The sequence below is a fragment of the Chaetura pelagica genome, unplaced genomic scaffold (genome assembly GCF_000747805.2).
Source record: "Chaetura pelagica isolate M959 unplaced genomic scaffold, ChaPel_1.0 scaffold199, whole genome shotgun sequence".
NCBI lineage: Eukaryota > Metazoa > Chordata > Aves > Apodiformes > Apodidae > Chaetura > Chaetura pelagica.
Window position 1 is genome coordinate 1757481 of NW_009970714.1, and position 17668 is coordinate 1775148.

Below are 17668 nucleotides of genomic sequence, written 5' to 3' on the forward strand. Positions count from 1 at the left end.
GCGGGGAGTTGGGGGGGGCTGGGGGAGCAGGGGGGACTGGGGGAGCCGGAGGAATTGGGGGAGCAGGGATGATTGGGGGAGCAGGGAGCAGAGGGGATGGGGGAGCAGAGGCGATAGGGGATGGGGGCTCGGGACGGGGGAGCAGAGGGGACGGGGCTCACTGAACCCAGGGCTGTGCACGGCAGCTGCTACACAGCAATAACACGGTGCTAACGTGGGATCCCGGGTCCTGCCGGGGCCGGCGAGGAAGCTCCGAAAAAGCTGCAGTGACCCGCGATAAACGGAGGCAAAACAAAAAAAAAAAAAAACCCAACACAACTGCAAACTACAGCGCAAAGGAATCCAGGGATTTTTAATATCCATGAACACGTACCAGTCCTGGTGTGGTGTTTGCACACTTCCACGGTATTACATAAAAAAAGATAAATAAATATGCAGAATTGTTACTTGGGCTGAAGTTTTGCTTCATTAGGGTTTTTATTTTGTAGTTGGGAGGGTTTGGGGAAGCTTCAGGTTTTTGCATTGCCTGCCATAACATGTGACAAGCAAAACAGAATTGCTTAATCAAAAGAAGGCTCATCTAAAATATGCTTTCATTCTGCAATCAAGGCAGTATCTCAGCAGAGCCTTAATGAAGTCAAATAGCTTTTGCATGCCCAGGATCTTAAATTGTTTTAACAGTACAAATACTTAATTTGAAATCTCCTTTAAGCTTTAAAATATCACTAGATTTTGTCGTATTCTGAACATTGTAAATATATTTTAAATATTCCCAGTGATTTCTCAAAACCTTAACTCCCATAGGCTTAGACTTCCAAGGTTTCTAATTATTATTGCAAAGAAAAACCCTTCAAATATTAATCCTGCAGACTCTCAACCTACAACGCAAACAAACATTCTAATAGAATTACTTTGAAACCAGTCTTTCTCTATCACCTTTGAATACTCTGCACTGACTGTACCTGTATTAAAAATGTGAGCTCAAAATCTTTAAATAAGACAAGAGTTTAAATTACTCTGGAAAACGTTTCCAATATGGGAATCCCTTCTAAAGCAGTGTTGTTGGCCTGCATTTTAGAGTCTGAATAGTTTGCAAGTAGGAAACATCCCAATGAAGTAAGCTGAAGTACCAGCCCATTTAAAAATAAAGGTAGGAAGAACTGTCAACCCGTTTGTAGTTTGCCTTCTTTGAATCAGATGGCCATCAGGTGGTGGTGGAATTTTTCTGCCCTGAGGAGCTCATGCTGGATGGACCTGTCGTGAACAAAGGTCTCACTTAACCAAGTAGCTGTGAAGGAAATAAAGTTTTTAAAATGTTACTAAGAATTATTTCGTTAGTGTAACTCTTGCCAGACAACAAGGGATCAAATGACACACAGAGGCTGTTTTTATTTCCTATAAACAGTAAGGCTGAGGCTTGAAATGTTGCAGTTTTCAGAATGACTACTCACAAAAAATAAAATTAACTGAACTCAGTTCTGAATAAATTATTTATCATAGGAATGATAAATTACTTCGGAAAAAGAGACATTAGTGGATTTAATATTTTTTAAGGTGGTATTAGTAGAAAGGAAACAACAGTTTCTAAACAAGTAAAGCAATCTTAGGAGATTATAAAAATTAATTATATCCTTCAGCAATCAGACATGAAGAATTGTGCTGCATAGCAAGAAATACTTCGCTTTTAATAGCACAGAAAAGTTGGGGCTAGAACAACCACTATGTGTTACGAGATTTCAAATTGGGAGTAAGGGTGCAAGACAATAGTTTAGGAGAGTACACTAAAGGACAGAATGGGAATGTTACTGTTGTTACTTGCAGTCTTCAAGTTTTTTCTGGAGAAAATAGGGAAGTGCATTGCTGCTGCTCTTTCTGCAGTAAAGGTTACACTGGCAGATACTACCACAACTGCCAAACTGTTTCTTGAAAGCAAACAAGGTTTAGCCCTGACAAATCCAGAATTTCCAGAGGGGATGGGCAAAATGCCATTTAGAATTGAAATGTCACCACTGCTGATTAACAGCCTGAGGCAGAGCAGAGATTAATCACTCAAAACACATAGAGCAGGATAAAGGGAAAAGCAAGTTTATTCCCCTTTTCCTATTAACTAGTTTCTGACCTGATGGAGAAGCAATAGCTTCTGTGCTCTGCCAGGCCCTTGGCTGTTTTGATAAGTTACAACTAGCATGGCAATTAATGCTTCTTTTTCTTCCCCCACTGTCAAGTTAACTTCAACTGCACAATCTTTCCAATTCATCATAAAACAAATTATCTTGAGTGTATTCCTACATACTGAGTATGAAGGAACTTGGAATGTGTAGTCTGAGTATCAAAATATGCCTCTGATCTCAGCTCCACCCTGATATAAACTGAGACTAACTGCGTTCTTCAGCTTTACAGAGATGAACTCCAACAAAACCAGTGACAGCATAACTGCCATGCTTCATTATCGTGACATCATCCTCAATGTGCCAACAAGCTATAGAACAGATAGCACACACTTTTGACATCAATTAGGATGACTATATTGACAGCAGTCCAGTTCTCCTGATTTATATTTGCTACATAATTTGATGGGATGTGGAAGTACACCTTCACAGGAAGTAACAGAAGTCCATGGACAACTACAAAGCCACCACTCCTTTTGCTTCCAGCAGTAGATATTTGGCACCTCAGCAGATATTTTGAGAAGCAGAACAGCCATATATTTCTTTGTCCCAAACAGGTATTTCTCATTCCTGCATGAGCAAAGGTTGGCATAGAAGAAAAAATGGGACCAAGTAGGAGTCTCTGCACATGCAACACAAGCACAGCAGCCCATGTTAGACCTAACACTGCTAGGCCTGCTGGCACAATTATCCTCCTCCCAGTAAGAAATCTTCTGGTTCTTTAGTCTCGGAAACATTAAACATAGTAAGCTGGGTCAGATAAATGCCAACCTATTTGCCAAGTAACCTGATAGTCATGTGCAGTGTTGCTAGTTAGGTGGGAGATGTTTACAATATTAAGCTCCAAGTAACACAACAATAACACACTAACACATCACCTAAAAAAATAAGTAAATCTCAGTATGAACACTAGCCTTACCTGCTGGAAAGATATGTGAACAATGACAATGCTCTAAAGGTCACTCCCTTTCTACTTAGCATTGCAGATACTCTGTTATCACAAAATCTCCAGCAATGTTTAACCAAGTACTGATAATATAAAATACCACAGTCCCATAAATTAAAAGATGAACTTGCTGTTCTTTTTATTGAGCTGGCATTATAACCTGAAACATTTCTTACTTCCCTAAGTATGCAAATTATCTGTTGAAGCTAGTTTTGCACATGATTTTGTGGTAACCATTGTGTTTGTCCATACCTCCAGATGCTGTGGGGAGTTGCATTATTCATTCTGTAAGAATAAGTACTTGATGTTTAAAAGCAATGGATCAAGGTGGCTTTTCTCTGCTGTAATTTTACTGATCACAGTGAATGGATGAATGTATAAAGATCCACCAAAAACTATATGCATCAGTTCCACAAGAGGAAGCCTGTCCACAGTTGTTACGTGGAGACTGAAGACATAGCTTATTTAGGTACAGTAATTATTCCACAAACTTATTGCTTGATTTAACTTTTGATATGTGCATATTCAAAATCCCAGGTGTGGATTAACCAATTCAGGTCCTCATGAAGAATTGGCTCAGTATTCCATCTAAAACCATGTGTGTGTATATGAACAATGGGTATAAGGAAGAAATTTAATGACATCTCAACTACACAATCTCAATTATACTGTTAGTTTCAGAGGTATTGGTCAATTTGCAGCTTTTATTTAATCATGTACATAAAATCCTCCAATTTCACTTACTTTGAATTCAGCAGAGTATGTGTTGACTTCAGTGGGTACTGAATCAGGCACTGTGGAATTGTATCTGGTTTTACATACTCTAGTTTTACAGATGTAATTTCATTGACTCAATTAGGCTACCAGTGATTATGAAGTGCAGCAGCACAAATTCCTCATGAGATCTCTGCATGGAAGTGAAGTGAAGGATGTTTCTGAATAGCAAATTATTTTTAGGATACTTTCCTCCTCTGCACAGACTTCAAGTCCATATTCATTCTCACAATAGTAATAGTACTTAACCATCCTCTTTGGAGAATGATCTTAGCTAGAGTCGTTTGTAAGGCTTATTAAAGTGAACTTATATACTTGCAGATTTCCTTGCAGATGAATACTGAAGTGGTTTGTGTCCTAATGCTCAAAAGAAAATATCTCAGAAGCAAGATGTTGTCATCCAGATAAAACTTTTAATTAACAACAGATTAACCAGTTCTTTCATGCTGTACTCGATTCTTATCAAACTCCACTTACAGATAAGTACATTTTATTGATTAAAAACAACCAAAGATAAACTCATCCCTAGTGAAACAATGCCTGAAGTGGAAACTAATAAGGGCCAGTCCTTGCACTTCTCAGCACCATCCTGCAAGGATCAAAAATCATTTTGCAATTAAGAATGAATCAAAATAATGTAGTTTACAGATGGAAAAATCAAGGCAAACATTTATAGAGTTTACCAATTTATTTTAGACCCTATCTTGAAATTCTCCCAGAGTTCATATATGCATATTATGTCTCTTGGAAAAACAAATAAAGACAGGCTGCTGTCACCTCCCTGAGCTGTAGCCATCATAACACCATATTTAGTAGCAGTACCAGAAATGTGAATTCTCCTTATCAGCAACTGGAATTTAACACATTTGTGGGATCAGGGAGCCAGGAACAAATTTCCAAAATGCTCTGAATAGGGCTATTGAAAACCATTCAGTTCCCTCTCATCCTCTTCTCAGCAACAGCTTTATGAGGTCAAAGTAGATTAAGCCTAACCATCTTGTTTATCACACTAATTTAAACTCTAGAACTAAGAAGGAAGCAAGGGAAACGGTAAGAAAAGATGTCAGGGTTTATTTATTTAAAACCTCTGATAAATAACTTCAGTTTCTTCTTAGACTTGTCTCTGCACCCTGTCACTTCTAAAAGGGAATAAGGCAAGGACAGCAGAACTACAAAATTAACAACTTCTGACCCTAAGTCTTGATTTAACATAGAGGGAGTAATAATACAGACAAACCAACACAGTGAGCAGCCTTCTAACAGAGCAAATTTCATCATTTTAGTTTATTTTCCACAGCAAGTAACGCTCCAAGTTAAGACGACTTAATCATCAGCACCAACAGAGTCTGGACAGAACAGAGACTTAAATGCTGCTTATGCCAGGCACAAAACACACATACAGAACACCTGCATGGAACACCTCAAAACAAGCACAATTCCATTTGACTAAGATGAATCCAGTGATTTCAGCGGGATTGCATTTCCCATACCCAAAATAAAAAAAAAACAGAATGTAGTTCTGCAAAGGGAACTGGTAGCACCAGCACCAGATATACTTTTCATGTCTGAAGGCACGAGAAAGATCAGGTCAGAAGAAACATCTTGCATTGTAGGCTCCTTGATCCCATCAGCATGGATATGCAGAAAGCACCAAAAATGATCTTGCATCATCAGAAAGTCCTGTGCTCTAACTACTTAACTAGTCCCTCACTGTAGCATGCTTTAAGGCTGTGCTTTCAAATAATAGAGATATATGTGTTCTTATCAAAAATCTCATTAACAGGTAAACAGTTACTATTGATTCTGCTAATACTGTCTGGAACCCAAATAACAGCAACGACCCTCTTTCTACCTTTCTTTTTGTTACTACATTTTTCTAACAACAAAATAGTCAGTATCTAACACTTCAAGGCTGCATTTAAAATAATAACAACAACAACAAAAAAAAAAAACAAACAGTATAGAAAGCTAGAGAAAGGGGGTTATGACAGTAACTTTGATTTTCTGGTGGCAACTAAAATCTATGGATATTTGTATTCTATCTTTGTAACCCACATGACCAGTGTTGGACATGTCCATAGTTCTGCACATGAACAACAAGAATTATCATATGTACCTCTGGTCCCAGGTGTGCAGTAAAATCCAGTGTTACAGGAAGTACATTCAGATAGTTAACCATTATGAGCATTTTTAATTCTCTGTAAATGAACAATTATTCCTGTAAGGTCCTCCAAACAATTTTGTTAATAAAAAAATTGATTTGCTGCTCACAAATTAGTACAAGACAAAATTAGTCACATCTGCTTGAATGAGAATTTGCAACCAAGGTCAAGAGCAGTAAACATCTACTTCAAATTCTAAAAGTCATTGCTTTTGGATTATGAAGTATTCTCAAATATTTTTACCTCAAGGAAAGGAAGAATTGCTTCTATTGTGTGCTGGAAGAACAGACTTAAGGGAAATATGGCACTTCAGACTTCAGTGGATAATCAAACAAAAAAATCACTTGCAGATTACGTTTTTGACAGGAGTTTGTTCAATTAAAGAAAGACAAGGTTTTACACAAACCTAATCATGGCAATAAATTTTCAGAGCCTATAGCACTGTTAGGAAATACATGTACCACTGCTAGGAAATGGCTTGACTGCTTATCATTGTCTGCAACCTACAAGCCAAATGGGGGCCTCTATCATTTCAGGACTAAGGCAAAGATAGTCATACCACTCCAATAGTGCCACCTGCTGCATATTTTATAAGTATACAGTGGTCTGCAGATCCAAGTAACTCAATTCACAGAAGACTGAAGGCCTGACTGATTGAAACAGAAGTGATAATTTTGTGTGAATGTCTGAAAATATGAATATTTTTTATTATTATTACTAGGAATACCTAAACAGGCTAGGGGTACAAACGAAGTGGTTCCACTTCGGTGTAAGAACAGAACCCATGAGTAACCCATTTTCAAGTTTATCTTAGTGGCATAACAAGGATTAGTTACAGCAGCTCACTACACATCAACACTACAGTTAACCCCATGTATTTTGTGGTATCTTGTAGATTAGACCTGCAACTCATTTTATTAATCATATCCTGGTTGCAAATTATTCACAAAACACACATATGTACATATGTGTACATATATACACACAGACACATACACCTTCATTGCAAAGCAGACACACACAATCATATATAAATCACACAATCAATATATAAAGACAAACATGTATTTACACACCCCTTGATACTGAATAAAGATGCCTTGTCCACAAGCTTTCCCTGAAGAGGCAACAAACTGCAATGTCCCTGGAACTGGCTGAGCAAAACAAAACGTAAAGCTGATTCTGTCCTCGGTTCCAACAATCTGCTGTACCACCCAGACCCATTCACATCATTTCACTAGGCATCTGGTTCTTCTCCTGGTTTCTGATTTTGCTGCTCACCCATGCAACTTTGGGAAGAGACTGCCTCATATAACCCATTTGTGTAACGAACTGTGATGGCTTTTCCATGATCCTGAGGGAATGGTATAGTACAAGTAATTAAAAATCATAATTTCTGACAAGATACAAACTCATTATACTTTAAATGCTCTTCTAATGAGAAGATAAGTGCACATTCTTTTAAGACAGAGCCTATATTTCATGTTCAAGGATGCTATCATAGTAATTCTTCCTGCAACACATAGCCAAGTTGCACAAGTCACTTTCGCAGGAGGTCAGCAAGTCAAACAGTGTGACTGGAATTTTAAAAAGGTTGGTTAACTTTTATGACCATTATTAATGTTTGTATGAGGTTAATTAAATCTCCTGCCCCAATGTATAAACCAGCTGCCTGAAGGTCCAAGGGAGGACTCCATGTGCCAACAATTCAAAACACTGCACAAACAAGGCAACTGAGGGACTCCTTTCTACAGAGCACTAGGTGTTTGTCACTACTGAAGGCTGAACATCAACCAAAGCCATGATACATCAGAACATGACACCTGCTTATTTCCAGGGTTGAGAGAGAAGCCAACTTGAAATGTATCTACAGTGCTGACAAAAGTATTGTGTTTGCTGTTCTTTCCCTGGCAAAGGCAGAAAAAGACTGCAGGTGAAGCAGGCAACATGATTTGCAAGACACAACATTTGGGAAGGCAAAGCAATATTATTAAGTGAATTACAGCTGACTTACACATGTGAGCCTGCTGAGCCCTACCAGAACTACATGCACTACATAACTAGAGTCTTGTCACATGTGTACACACAACTTCCAAAGGGATTTCCAAGATCTGCAGGATTTGAGCCCTGATTCAGTAAATCATTTATGATGCAAATCATCACATAGTTTCTGCCAGTAACTGGAAAAATGCAGCACACCAGTATTCTTTCCACACACTGCTGTGTCACAATGTTTTTTTATGCAATGTTTTTCCCTGCAAGGAAACTAGCAGATGCACTATTATATTAAAACTACTGTTTAACTGCATTATTTTTCACATACTACTCTTGGGCTCTTGCAGGAATATGAGATGGACCTATTTCAGGAAAAGAAACTTGCAGTTCCTAGTCCAGACAAAGTCTCATATTTTATTTTATATGATCAATTGTTTTACATTTTTTGCCTCATTATTCAATAGTATTTTAACATGTACAGTTTTAAACCATGCATTTTAAGAGCTTGTTCAGTTCTCAGTAAATGAATTATTACTTCTATAGTTTACTTCATTTTATAGAAGGCAGAAAAACTGAATGAGTCAGAGTAAGGCATTTGTATCTCTAGCCTCCCAATGCCATTTTCCATTGGCACATGCTGTTTTGACTCTGCACCCAGGCCAGAATACTCTTACCACATTCTTAAAAGGGAGCAATAAGCACAAAAGTAGTAAGCTGCAACAAATAATCCACACCCAGCCCACTGCCCCAAGAAGCAGAGGCAAGAATGAACCTGGATGAAAGTTAAGGAACAGAGTGTGAAAGGGAAAAAGACAAAATAAATGGCAAGAAAACTGAGGGAAGATTTCGCTGGTGGAACTACTGTCTTGGGCAGGTCACCACGACAGCATCCCTTTAAGAATTAACATTACTACATAAACCAGTATTACCCAGCCCTTTGTGCACCTGACTGTGTTCAATGAGGTTTTGTATTTCACTGTTTTGTTTGGCAAAGCTTCATACGCTCACAACCTTAAGTCAACATTCAGTCCAGCTCTCCAGTTATAATCCTGACCTCTGTATGCAGTTGCTCCAGACGCACTGAATGAAAACAAGCTGACTGAAATCCCCAACTTCAGAATAGACCACACAACCTCTGAAAGAAGTCACTGCACTTAGAAGAAAGTTACCTCTTTATTTAGGAAGATATCAGATGCTTCATACTTGATTTGCATTTTTTGCCAACACAATGAAGGAAATGTCCTGCTTCTGCATGACTTTTTCTTCCTTGTTGGAACAGATGGTGAAGGTTTACAAATACATGACTGGTATTTTTTCAGTGACTCATACCTCAGAGCAACAGGCTTCAGATCACGATAAGCAGCCAACCAAGATGGATGTAAGCTTACTTGAGGAGCAGTATGACCATTTAAAACAGAAGCAAAAACTGCAATCACACATTATTGTCTTTAAAACAGGTATGCTCATATTTATAGGAAACAATGCAAATGTGGATGTAAAGACTATTGCTTTAAATCTTTAATAACTCGCAGCTTTGTTCTTTTTATGCTCAGCTTCAAGAGAGATACAAAGTGAATTCATTTTCTGTAATTTTTTGGGTTTTATTTGTCTCACTGAAAGGTGTTCTTATGTGTATATCAGCTTCACAGCAGTGGAACACTATGATTAATTTGAAACGAATGTATTTGAGGTAAGGTTTTACAGGTTTTATGTCAGCAAAATAAAATTCTAAGCATAAGTGGTAAGTCTTACAAGAGCCATATACTTCATGCCTATCATCACATTTGTGCAATGTATTCTGTAACATTTCTGCTCTCTTGAATGCTTCATCAGAACAAGCAATTCTACGTCATCTCTTTTTCCCTTCTTTATCTGTGTAAAGAAATATGTTCTACAAGACTACAGGAAGCAATAGCACAGATCAAGTGACTAGCACAAGTTGGGTTTTTGTTAAGTAACTTACACTAAGAGTCATAGTGGGTAACTAAGATACAAGCTTTGAACCAGAGGTCCTGTCTTGGAAGTGTTCTCGCTGCATGTTGCTTGGAAAATACATAAACAGAAAAACAACAACATGAAACTCTCATCTACCTGCTATGTCAAGCAGATTTTATATAAGAAATTTCCGAATACTTGGAAGATGTTTAGACTGTTTACAATATTATACTGATGTATTTTCATTTACTTTCCAACTTAAAGTGATATTGAGAATACTAAGTCAATTACTGAACTTGTCTTCCGAATCTAACTGCAATATGAAAAATATGCTTTGTTCACCTCATATTATTATTTAGCTCAACAAATAGAAAACTTAGGTTATTTCATTCATTACACCTTCCTCTACATTTTTCAGCAGTTCTGGCTTTTGTCTGTGTCAGACTACCTCATTAAAACAACTGAAAAAACACATAATGATGAACAGATTCATTTTGTCAATGTTCTTTCAACCAAATGGCTAGAAATTCATACATCAAAAATTTAAACTTGTAACATATATAGAGATATACAAGGTTATTTTATCAGGTATGAAAAGACAACTAACTTGAAGATAAAACAGCCCATCTAATCAGCTATAGCAAAAATGTAAGTCAGTTAATGGAAGGAAGAAGTCTGTATTCAGATTAAATTGAAAGGAAGCTTCACATACAATGAATGTAATCAGAGCAGACTTTTTGCAAGGACACTATTTGAAGGTTAAAGAAAAGACTTGAGAAAGTAGGACTGCACAGTTTCTGGGTAGTTTAAAATTTAGTGGGCTAAAAGCTCACATGCAAGTATTTTCACATACACACAAAGAACCCAGAACAGCCATAAAACCACATGACCCGCTGCAATGAACTTTTATCTTTAAATAACCTGTGTGGAAAGGATTAATTTTACTGTTGGAAGCAGCTGAAGTTTAGGAATTTTTTTATGCTGAGTCCTCAATGTTGTGAAAGTTGATCTTGCACATTCCTATGGTTTGGAAGCTGGGAAAACCTATTACATAACTCAGCACTTTTAGCCTTTTTTATGCACCAGTTTCCAAGAGCTTGTCAAGCAGAAATGAACACTGCCATATCAGGAGAGCCTACACTCCTCAAGTTACAAGCTAAACAGACATTCCAGACATTCCAGCTAATACCAAAAGGCAGTCCATATAGGTATCAGTATTATTGTACTGGCAGCAAATTGTTTTCGTAATTAGAGGCTAAGATTATGGCTGGGCTGGGAACGAGATGACAACAGGAGCACCACCACAGCCCCACACATGCACACAAATCTCAGAGGCAAAGCACAAAAACCTCATGAGATTCAAACACTATGGAAGGAGGGCACCTTCAGTCTTTCATAGTCTTAAAAATCCTTGCCAAAGGTCTCTATTCTAACTAGTAAAACCTAAAGTGTTTCTGCTGGACAGACCAGCTGTCTTTCAATGTCTTTTCAATGTCTTTCAATTTCAAGGAATTTTGAGCATTTCAGGTTTATTGCACCACAGTTGGAATGGTAACTCCAATTTTCCTTGAGGACTTTTAGCTTTGTACGTCACTACCTGTTTGTCAGTGAAAACACTGTGGACCTTTCAACAGAACTTAAGATTCTCTAACTTCTCTAGGTTTTTGACTGGTGGTTTAGTAACCTAGATGTCACCTGAAAGACTCTTTTGTTCCCCAATACACACAGCCATGTTTCTGCTTCTGCCTGTTCCTGATTAGTTAAGAACAAAGAGCATGATAAGATTTGAAAGTCACCAGCTAGGGGATAGTACAGCAATGTATTCATTATTTATTGGCTAAGAAGCTGAAAACCAGTATTTACTTTAGGAATTAAATGGAGCATTCAGTGCACACAGTCACAGCAGAATAAACACTGGGGCTCTGACTGAAGAAATCTCTTGCAAGAATTTCCCAAGCCAAGTTGAAATCAGATTAACTTTATTCACTCCAGCACCTTAAAAGTATCCAGCTCTGACAGCATAATCAAAAGGCCAAACTGTAAATAAAGCTTTTATGAACAAGTTAAAAAACAACCAAACAAAACAAGAAAATAAAACAGACCAAAGATATGTCTAATTAAAGCTTTGTTTACAAGTGCAGAAAGTGCCAAATATGCGTTAATTCAACACACCATCGTTCAAGACTCTCACATTTGTATCAGAGATCATTGCTCCATTTTGTGTGCTGCACCTGTAGCCAAGGAATCAAAACCAGTCCAGACTATTAGAACTGGACTAGATGCATTACTGTGAACTCTCTGATCAACTCAAGCCAGATTGTAATCCTTCTAATGACCAGTTCCTAAGCTTCAAGATAAAACCTGATGTTGCCTATCAATGCTAGTTCAGTCAAGAGTGCAACTACATATGCAGGAACATGCAAAGCTGCATCACCTCAGAGCCTCTCACTTCTACCCTCTTGCTTCTTCTCTTGCATGCACAGTACAAGCCCTAATTTTTGTAGCTTGGTGCTGTACTGTGCTGTTCTGCAGAACACTGCAGGATCTATTTTGCAAGTGGACATCTTGCAGCCACCCAAGCTCAGCTTAATTTCCTGGAGAAAGTCTAGTGATAACTTTGATTCTGACTGTTCCATGATAGAGGAATGGTGTGTTCTTATCTCTGTGAATGGCGTCACCCTATGAAATTCTGTTAGCAAACTTCATGCATAGACACATGCACAAACACATCTACATCTCTAAGCTCTGCATATGTTTTAGTCTCTTTTCTCCTGGGAACAGCACAGGAGAGAGGAAAATGTGAGCTGACACAGTTCTCACTCCCAGAGCCATGCTGAAAAACAGCTCTTATCAGATCAACCCTACGTGGGCAACCCAGGGAGCAGAAAAAAAAAAAATTCACTGCTGGTGTTTTTGCTTCAGCAGTGGAGTCAAAGACAGTACTGAAAGCCCCTCCTTAGCCAAAGCTATGTTGTACAGGCTTATTTACTGCCACTAAATCAGCTGGGTCTCACATCTTCAAATATTTCCTTGTAAAGGTGGTATGAAAGACAGTTATAAAGGGGGAAGTTAAGCTGTTGTGTTTTGGTTTTTAAAGGCTGAGTGCTATTCAAAGTAGCTTCATTTCAAACACAGGGTTACAATTCTTTTAAAATGGCTATTCAGATATTCTGTTTCAGAATATAAACAGCACTCTTCTATGTCTACTTTTTTCACTTGAATATGCTTTGTAGCTCATACTGCAACAGATAGTTCTTATAACTCAACCCTGTGAACAAGGTCAGCATTCTGCACAACTCCCACTTTAAACTATTTTTATACTAACTGAAGTGTATTTCATTAACATTTCCAGTGTCAACAGCACTGTTTATCTTCAAAGGTTCAGTTCCTATTCATTAAGATACAGAAAGCCAGTCCTGTTCCATAATTTGACAGCTGCTGCATGTAATTAAAGTATCATTAGCATTTCTGTCCCTAATATCTTACTCATTTCTAACAGTAACTTTCATACTGACCAGGCCTTCTCTCTCTGTTACAGCTACTCTATACCATTAAAGGAGCAAGCAGATGTTTCCTCTAAGTGACCATTAAGGCAAAACTAGTGTGTTAAGCTATTTACTTTACACCTTATATACTGGCTAAAATAGTATAATTGCAGTAAAAAATACAACCCTTTATATGTTGATGATCCCTCATTAAGATGGAGGTAGAAATGCCTCATTAAGAAGAAAGACATTCACAATTTGTTTAATCTAGAAGCAGTCAGTATTTTTAAGCTGTGTGCCTACAAACTTCAAACAGTATCAAACAGAACATTTTGTCTTTCAAATCACAACTCCCACCAACACACAGACCAAATCCCTGCTCACCTTAACAATTTTTTGCTTACAAGCAAATAATTACTGAAAGCCAATTCTCAATCTGTGTTCTTAATGAGTCTTAGAGTACCGGTTAGATCAATATTGACTTGATAAATACCCACTTTCATTTGACTACATCTTGGGCATCATTTTTGTCCTCAGAACTGCAAAACTAAGCATGAAATGTTTCTACTCCATAACCTGGCATCAAAAGAACTTGCACTGCTCTTGCCACAGACAGAAAGAGTACAAATAAAGTTATCTGTGAAAGCTCTTCAGCTTATGCCACAGAAATGACACACTTAAATTTTTGCCACCACAGTAATCTGCATATATGCATTTCTTTTGTAGGTGAACATGAATCTGCTCTCCCAGAACCAATGGTCAATCCTGTTTTAATTAATAAAAAAGTTGGAAGATCAAAGTCATTTACAGAACACATTCCTGTCAGAAAGGTCAGGCTGGAGATGAGCAGCAGTGGCAACAACATCCAAGACAACTCACCATGGCGCACCCACCTGGGAATTCACCGCCTGGTGCAGGTCCCTCGTCAAGGGGTTACATGGGATCCTTCCCACTGCAAGAATGGACCGTGCAGTTTTGACAATCAGAAACCAATTTCCAAGGGAAACAGCACACTGCAACCCAAGGAATTAGAAGGAGCAAGTGAACTATCTGTGCTCAGCCAACTGGGAGGTTCAAGCATGTTGAACAGTTTCAGTAAAGAGAACGGCAGCAACATCTCAAGCACCTGCCAAAAGCCTCCTCTGAAATCAGCCACTTCAGCAGTTCAGACACATCAACATATTTCTTCTACAAACTGCATGCCAGCTTGCAATAAACTGAACTTTTACCCTTTCCCTAATAAAAGGCGGCCCAGAATTTCTGAAGCAGCAAGGAGGCTTGGATTATATGTCTCACAATGAGGACATTCAGTAACACATAAAACTTATTAAAAAAAAACTTGACTGAAATTTAAAATAGTAAAATAGTCCTCCTAGTTACACTGACTAACTTGCTAAAAGTCTACTACTTTTATTAGCCAAGGAAGGCCTTTACTATATAATCTGTTGTTCTGTACAGTATAAAATTAAATGTCCTCCTGAAGATTCTGGGCTGCAACAACAGATGCTCATTTCTGTTACATTTTTATTTTCTATTTTTTTCCTTTTTTTTTTTTTTTCCTTTTTTTTTTTTTTTCCTTTTTTTTTTTTTTTCCTTTTTTTTTTTTTTTCCTTTTTTTTTTTTTTTCCTTTTTTTTTTTTTTTCCTTTTTTTTTTTTTTTCCTTTTTTTTTTTTTTTCCTTTTTTTTTTTTTTGTCCTATTTTCACCTATTTTATTTCCATAAAAATAGGAAACTCATTTTAGAAACTAAGATTTTATCACAGCAATATTAGAAATACCTGAAGGAGCCATAGCAAAGACTACTAGAATTACTGATGAAGCAACCAGCCTTTTGAGTATAGTAGCATTTAATTAGACAATAAACAAGTTAAAAATGAAACAGTATTGAAGCTGATTGATACACTTAACGTATGATTTCATTACTCACTTTCCTTGAAAGAGGATATTCAAGAAACTGTCTGATGTATGTGTATTTAAAATACAGTTAATAAACCCTCTGCTCATTTCTATTGTTGTCTTAATGGGACTTGGCATATGTCACCTTCTTCTTAGATATTAATTTTATAATAGCATATTATTGGTTCCCATTTATCCCCAATATTTACTTAGAAAACAAAAGTCTGAAATGATTAGTTAGTTCCTCAGGACTATATACCAATGTATGTTCCTGACCAGAAGTATAATGCATCTTTCTGCTGCTACAACTGTATGCACAAAAAGGGGATATAACCATTTTAACTTCACTAATATAACTGTAGCAGCACAACCATTTTTATGGACAGAATTTAACATTTTCTGATGTGGTACAACTGCACCACAAACCAGTGCAAGTTGGTTTTTTTTTTTAAGTGAGTAGTTATTGCTGGTCTCCCCTCCTGAAAAATATTCAGGGGAAGAAGACCCTCTTCTGCAGGTGCTTTTCAATGACAAAAACATGGGCTATCTATCATGTACTTCTGGCTACAAATATTTAGACTCTCTCAAATATAGGATCCAGAAAAATTGAAGACTTGAGATGTCTCCCCATTTCATAATGGCATTAATTTCAAGCTATACATCTAGCAGCCACAGGCTCTTCTGAACCATTCCGTATCTACCTGAGCCCTGAAAGGACAGCAAAATGAAGATCAGGTGGATGGTCCACAAAGCTCTTTGTGATCCCTGCAAACAGTCTGCAAGCGCACATCTCTATTACCCACCACTGTCTCAAAATCACACCATCCACACATTGAGAGGAAAAAAAAAGAATGTCAAAGATACTCAGTTGTGGTTTATGTCCTTCTAGACACAAACTCTTCGTTACAAGAAAGATAAAGGATTTCCTCATAAGGTATCTGGAAAACAGTGTTAATACCAATATGCAAATAAAATGCTGTTGTCAGAGAGAGAGCAGTGTTATCCATTTCTAAGAGAAACTACTGTTTTCTTTGCATCCAACACAACTTCAAACCATGAATCCTTTATACAATTCCTCTGTTTTTTGCTGTGCTCGATGGAGGATGCTGAATCTGGAGATGTGGCACAGATCTGTCAGAGCCTACGCTCCCCTCCTGCTGCAGGGGATTACAGCTGTAAGTACATCACAGTACTTGGTTAGGTCCAGAAGAATAGAAAAAAAAGCATGGCATATAATGCTATTTTACTCCCCCTGGCCAAACACCATTTCCTCAATGCCATTCAAAAACTTCAGACCCAAACCCTCACACCAATCCAGCCACTAACAGCAGGCAGGGAAGTACCTTGTCACCTGGAAGTGACAGTCCTTTTGACAGTGCTGAAAAACCAATAGCAATGAATACACTATGGTAACTCCTAAGTAATTTTCCATTAATCCTCAGTAAAGCAGCAGCATCATAAAATCATGGAAAGGACCTTGAAGATCAAGTCCAACCATTAACACTGCCAAGTCCACCACTAAACCACATCCCACAGCACCACATCTACATGTCTTTAAAATACCTCCAGGGATGATGACTCCGCCATTTCCCCGTGCAGCCTACTCCAATGCCTAATGCCCTTTTTAGTGAAGAAATTTTCCTTAATATCCAATCCAAACCTCCCTTGGTGCAACTTGAGGCCATTCCCTCTCATTCTATTGCTTCCTACTTGGAAGGAGAGATGGATACCGACCTCACTACAACCTCCTTTCAGATAGTTATAGAAATTTATAAGGTCTCCGCTCAGCTTCTTTTTCTCCAGAATAAACAACCAGAGATCCTTCAGCTAGTCCTTGTAAGACTTGTTCTCCAGACCCTTCACCAGCTTTGTAGCCCTTCTTTGGACTCACTCCAGTACCTCAATGTCCTTCTTGTAGTGAAGGGCCAAAAACTGAACCCAGTACTCGAGATGCAACCTTACCAGTGCTGAGTACAGGTGCACAATCACTCCCGGCCACACTGTTGCTGACACAAGCCAGGATGCAGTTGCCTTTCTTGGCCACCTGGGCACACTGCTGACTTATATTCACCCACCTATTGACCAACAACCTCAGGTCCTCTTCCACCAGGCAGCTTTCCAGCCACTCTTCCCACAGCCTGTAGCATTGCTTGGGGTTGTTGTGATCCAAGTGAAGGGCACTTGCCCTTGTTGGACCTCAATGGCCTTGGTCCATTGATCCAGTCTGTCCAGGTCCCTCTGCAGAGCCTTCCTATCCTCGAGCTGATCAATGCTCCCCCCAAACTTGGTATCATCTGCAAACTTACT

The 17668-nt window shown here is 38.2% G+C and overlaps 1 protein-coding gene across 1 annotated transcript; it reads left to right on the forward strand.

Moving 5' to 3' along the window:
- The first annotated feature begins 9273 nt into the window (after nt 1–9273).
- On the forward strand, nt 9274–14779 carry LOC104396180. The gene is given in 3 exon segments (XM_010005996.1): nt 9274–9502; nt 14192–14703; nt 14705–14779. Coding segments are annotated over 3 exon segments (816 nt in total).
- The last annotated feature ends 2889 nt before the right edge of the window (nt 14780–17668 follow it).